The sequence below is a fragment of the Sminthopsis crassicaudata genome, chromosome 3, assembly GCF_048593235.1.
Source record: "Sminthopsis crassicaudata isolate SCR6 chromosome 3, ASM4859323v1, whole genome shotgun sequence".
NCBI classification, from domain to species: Eukaryota; Metazoa; Chordata; class Mammalia; order Dasyuromorphia; family Dasyuridae; genus Sminthopsis; species Sminthopsis crassicaudata.
Genome location: NC_133619.1, coordinates 392,869,188 through 392,875,322, shown reverse-complemented (window position 1 = coordinate 392,875,322; position 6,135 = coordinate 392,869,188). Strand labels below are relative to the sequence as shown.

At 35.7% G+C, this 6,135-nt stretch overlaps 1 protein-coding gene across 7 annotated transcripts in view; it reads right to left on the bottom strand.

Moving 5' to 3' along the window:
- Positions 1 to 1,156: 1,156 nt before the first annotated feature.
- LYPD6B (LY6/PLAUR domain containing 6B) overlaps positions 1,157 to 6,135 on the bottom strand; it is a 219,601-nt gene continuing 214,622 nt past the window's right edge. For all 7 annotated transcript variants that reach the window (XM_074302176.1, XM_074302182.1, XM_074302177.1 and 4 more), the window contains 2 exons: positions 5,445 to 5,575; positions 1,157 to 1,949 (listed from right to left, as the gene is read on the bottom strand). In XM_074302176.1, coding sequence (XP_074158277.1) covers positions 1,785 to 1,949; positions 5,445 to 5,575 — 296 coding nt within the window. In that variant the 3' untranslated portion in view covers positions 1,157 to 1,784. The remainder of the gene's footprint in view (positions 1,950 to 5,444; positions 5,576 to 6,135) is intronic.

Below are 6,135 nucleotides of genomic sequence, written 5' to 3'. Positions count from 1 at the left end.
GTCTCCTGAAATCCCTGTTTTCCTTCAAAACTCAATTCAAGTACCATCTCCTCCAGAAGACCTTTTTTGGTCCTATTTGTTGCTGGTGCTGTCCTTATATACTATAATGCACTTATACATGTGCATATTGTCTCCTTCATTAGGATGTACTGTTCTTAAGGGCTGGAGTTTGTTTTATTTTTGTGTTTGTATCTCCATTGCTTACCACAATGCTTGGAATACAGTAGGTATTCAATACATATTTGTGCATTAATTAATTTTTAAACCAGGGTTGGTAAACTATATCCTGATTGACAAACTCAGTTTCTGTACAGCTCACAAATTCAGTTTTTTGAAAAACCAAGAGAAATATATTTTTTAAATTCTTTTTTAGAGATATTTCTATACAGTTCAGAAGCTTGGTTTTCTTTTAAAAATGGAAAGAAAATTAAATTCTTATTTCAGGGGAGCAGATATCTCTGCAAAAACCCACAAGTTGTACAAAAATAGGTGAGATAGTTTGTTCACCCTATGCTCTAAACCACAGGGCATTTTTTAAATGGTTCCAGCTCTAGATAGAGTAAAGTTCAACTACCCAATCAGCTGGCACTGCAGGCATAAACAACTACTTAGAGGTCATACTCCCCACACATCCTAAATGATTGCAAAGCAAATAATCTTTTGAACATGGAGAGAAGATGCTCACTTGGAATTCTGAGAAGAGCTTACTATAGAAAGCTGACAAAAAAGTGAGAGAAAAAGTTCTAATAAATTTCCATTGGAGGAAGCTCTTTGGATTCTGTGGCATACTCCTTATAAGGGAGAAGGAACTTCTCATACTTTGTTGGTAGTACCTTGAGGATTTTTTAAGCTTCTCTTTTCATGGGTTTCTTTGTCAAGTCTTCTCTTGACTTGTCAAGCTAAATAGTTCCTCTGAACTTAGCACTCCAAAATAGGTGTATGTATACATTAGAAATTTTTAAAATACTCACACTCTAAAAACCTGCAGTCTTACAAGGGAGTTCTTTAAAAGATTCTTTTCAAAGAACTGTATAATTTACATGAAAATCTATCTTATCAAGAAATTTCTCTCTGTAGAAACCACCATGATATATAACTTTTAGACTTTGGAATATGACATCACATAAATGACAAAAAAATTACACATACACTAAAATTACATAATTTAAAAGCTTTTATTTTTCCCACATTCAGTGACCAAGCCAGAATGGTTAAACTAGAATGCTTTCCTAAAGCTGTCTTCCTTTTTCTTTACTGTTCTCCTTTGATGAGAATATTGATTTCTCACTTGACAAAATGGGATACTTTTAAGAACTGAATTTTTAGCAAGTTGAAGTGGTTGAGAGAGTCTGATTCAGCAACCTCATTGGAGTGAAGGAAGATCAGGTCTTATTGCTAAGGGCCTGGCCCAGAGGATTTTTTCTTCTGCCTCTGCTCTTTTTACCATTTTAAAAACATCAGAAAACCTATTAGAGTCCTCTATATTAAATAGTGCAGCCAGCAGTGGTAAGGAAAATGATAGTTAATGGCCTTCAAGTCTTGCCTCCTGGTTCTCCATCCTTGTCTCACTCCTGGCTTCTCTATATTGCAGATCCTTTCATGGGGCACTTTAGCTTAGCAAACAATTGGCTCCATATACCACACACCTCTGTGTTGTGGTCTAAAATGTGCTTATGGAATTCTTCATGATGTGCAAAGTTCATTTTCAACCAGAAAGTTCATTGCTCACAGTTTCAAATTTGAGCTTGGAGGAAATGTCTCTAATTCTCCTGTGAGCAATGGCATCATAATAATTGAACTGTGAAAACACAAGCAAGCACTGGTAAACTGAACGTCCAAGGATTAGTGCCTGATGACCTTCGAGCTTGTATGACAGCAAACACTGCATTTGTGTGATTCGTGGGGACTTCCACATTGCAAATCATTCCTTCACAGCATGACCTGCATTCCTGTGAATGAAGATTCAGAGGGGAGGGAAAGGAAGTGTCAAGAAAAGAATCAATAAATAAAAAAGAAGAAGAGGAGGAGAAGAAAGAAGAGGAAAAGGAAGAGGAGGAGAAAACAGGGAGGAATAAAAAAGGAAAAAGAGAAAAACAAAAGTAAATTTTAAAAGGCTGTTATTTGTCCCCCCAGAAAACACAAAATTAAATTATCCAACCTATTACTCAATCAAGTCCTATTCTCTTCCTGCTGTCATTATTTTTATATCATATCTCTGATTTATCAGCATCTGAATGGAGCCTGAGCAAGGGAGGGATGGGAACAGACTACCCAGGAAACAAGCATCCTTATAGTCAAGTGAATTCATAATCTGGCAAGATAAGAGCTTGAAATCAATATTATCTCTTGATTTGTGGAGATTAAACTTGTTAGCAGAGATAAGAATCATTGTCATTCCCAGACACCTATAAGTTAGCACTATTACTTAAATGATTAGGATGGTTATAGATGTGGAGATGGAAGTCTAAAAGCTAATTTAATTCCTTAATTTTGGATTTAGTTGTATCCCACTCTCCATGACTCAATTTAGAATTTTCTTGGCAAAAATACTAGAATGGTTTGCCATTTACTTCTTCAGATCATTTTATAAATAAGGAACTAAGGTAAACAGCATTAAGTGGCTTAACTAAGGCCACACAGCTTTAAATGTGTCTAAAGCTGAATTTAAATTCATGATAGAGAAGAAAACTAAGACTCAGAGAATGCAATTGACTTGCCTAATGTCACAAAGCCAGGGCTTCTTAAACTTTTTCCACTCACCTGAGATGCCTAAGAAATTTTTGTGAACCCATGTATATAGGTATATGAAATAGTATATAAATCAAACATTTACTGATAATAAATCATAATTTTGCAATCCTACAGTTACAAGAGGTGGCAAAACACAATTTAAGAATCTGGAACATAAATTAAAGTCCAGGATTGACACCCAAGTCTTCTGATTCCTCAACTAGTACAGCCAGCCCCCTTGTCACTGCCCTGGTGTCATTAAGGGATCTAGGCTGTACCTTGTGCTATGTAACTATTTTTTTTTTTTTATCACTAACTTGGACAAAGCCATAGATGGCATCTTTTTCAGATCTGCAGGTGACACAAAACTTGTAGACATAATAGATAAAAGAGTCAGGATTTCACAAGATTTCAAAAAGATTTCTTCTAAGCTGAGATTTAATAGGAAGTTGTTATAAAAGGTAAGTTTTAAAAAGCTAACAGTGGAAAGGATTGATTAGATATATGTTGGAAAGGATCTTATAGAATGAGTCCAACCTCTGCCTGCCTGAGAAATCCCATTTCAGTATTCTGACAAGATTCAAAGAGCAGATCAATTGAAGGAGCTGAGGATGCAATTAGGAGAGAGTCATGTTAACTATCTTCAAGTAACAGCAGGGCCATTGTTTAGATGGGGGACAGGACTTGATTTTTGTGGCCCCAGAATTCTGTTCTGAAAAAATTCTGGGGGCTTTAGTAGACCACAAGTTCAAAGTAAATTAACAATGTGATTTTGTAGCTAAAATGTAAATATGATCTTGAGCTACAGTAAGATAAGACGTCCTAATGACTGCCCTACTGTTCTGTTCCTTAGGCAGGATGTATGTTGTGTCCCATTTCCATTGGCCACATTTTAGGAAGGACATTGGAAAATGGGAGGGCAATCAAAGGAGCAAAAGTGGAATAGTGAAAAACCCTGAGATCATGCCTTTGGACAATGAGGTAAAGGAATTTAGGATGCTAATTCAGTAGATTTATGGGAGTCATAAAAGCCATTTTCAAGGAACTGTAGTGCCACCTCTTGGGAGAAGGGATTGACTGGTTGTTCTTTGCCCTACTGAGCAGAAATAAAGTCAATGAATGGAAGTTGGAAAGAGATGGATTTTGACTCAGTGGTCTATTTTGGATTCTTTCCTTACTTGAGGTTTTCAATAAAGCTAGAATATTACTTGTCATGGATTCTTGGTTAGGTAGGGACTGAATAAGATGGCCTCTGAGGTCCTTTCTAGTTTAGACTCTCTAACATTTCTTTTCTTAATTTCCTAAAATCAAGTCTGCTTTCAACAACACTATTGGTCTTCTCCATTGTCTCTAAATTTAAAGTACAAAGAATCAAAAAAAATGCCAAATATATTTTTAAATTTCCCTCTTCCCCAAGCTTCCTTGAAGAATATCCTTTCATTTCCCTATGCATATATAGAACACTGGTCACAGAATGTTAGTGCACTTAAAAGACCTGAGAAATTAATTTCCTCATTTTTACAGATCAAAAAACTAAGACTCAGCAAGGACAAAAGATTACCAGAGATCATAGAGCTAATTAATGACAAAGCCAGAACTGGAGCTCAGATTTCCTGATTCTAAAATGAGTAGATTGGTGTTCTAGTGTTACAACACAATTATGGCTTTTCTAAAGAGATGGATGAGAAAGGTATAAATTTACCCCTCACATATCTAACCCATAAATAGAAAACAGGTTAGTCATCTAGGCATATCTATAAGATACCTATAATGAAGTATTTCAGATTTAACAAGTCCTTTTGAGATCTTTTTATATTAACATCTTTCATAGAGTGAAGCTAAACAAGGTTTCCTCTGGCAAAAACAAAATAAAACCCAAACCATCATAATAGATATTCTGCCCTCCCTCCTTTGTTTTTCAAATAAGTTCATTCAACAATTATCAGCCAAGAATAGATTTCCAGAACTGGAATTTGTAATATCATTCTATCAATGGGTGACTCAAGAATCACTGTTAAGCTATAAGAATAGGCCTCCAACAATTATTCTGGAACTTTTGGGTCACAGGTGTAAAACCAAATTGTAGAAATTGTCCTTTCTCCATCAACATGAAATGTGAAAGAGAAGCTTCATCTCATCACTAATTCCACTTTTCATTCAAGTGTCTCAAACACATTTTCTTCCAAATGATAAATGTGTTCAAACATATCACCTGCTCCTATATTTCTTACTATTGGATAGAAATTGAATGAATGCCTATTATAAATAATAAATAATAACAGCTAACATTTATATGGTGCTCTAAGTTTTACAAAGCACTTTATAAATATCCCATTGATCCTCACAATAACCTTGTGTAGTAAGTGCTATTATTACTCAGTTTATAGATGAGAAAATTGATTCTGAGGGAGGTTAAATTATCTAGTCCTTGGTCACAGAGCTAGTAAGGATCTGAGGCAGCATTTGAATTCAGGTCTTCCTGACACCAGTTCCAACAACTCTGTGCACTAGGTCAAGTACCATTGATATAAATAAACACCTGAATGGCCAGAGCTAAATTTAGCTATATAGCAACTTTTGTCTCCCCTTCCTCTCTCTCCTTCGATTCCTCCTTCTCTCCCTCCCTATATTCCTCTCTCTTTCTCTCTTATGCACGTGTATAAACACACACACACACACACACACACACACACACACACACACACACTTCTTACTGTTTGTCCTCCGTCTTGGTGGTGGTGACAGCCAACAAAATGGCATTCACTCTTTGAAGCACATTTTTTGGTGATAGATGTACTCCTTCCATGGCTGGTGAAGTGATGAACTGTTAAACAGTACTGTGTATCTAAACAGAAAAACCAACACAAATTCATGAGGAGAGAGACAGAGCAAGAGATAGAAGAGAGAAACAGAGATAAAAGCAAGAGAAAGAAAAGGAGAAGAGAGATGGAAAGAAGGAAATAGAGAAGAGAGGAGGAGGAGGAGAAGGAAAAAAGGAGGAGAGGAAAGAAGAAGAGGAGGAGAAAGAGACACAAAGAGAAAAAGAGATAGAGAAAGACAGAGCCTTTAAATGGAAAGACATCCAATAAAAAATTTTGACTTTGCATGAACTGAATTTAGATCGACTAAAATTGTGGACAAAACAAAACAACAACTTGGCTTCCTGTTAGCAGGAAAGAAATGCAATCACCTCAACTTGTGTAACAATATAATATCATTATTTGACCAGTCCATTCATTACATGTTTATTCTAATTTTCCTATATCATTCATTTGATTATTCTTCTTCAATGGATTTTTATTTTTCTTCTTCTCAGGCAATTCTTCTCTCTCCTTGCTTTTTTGCTCATACTTGACTTTGATTTAACTGGCTTTAGATTGACTAACATTTTAGATAAAACAAAAC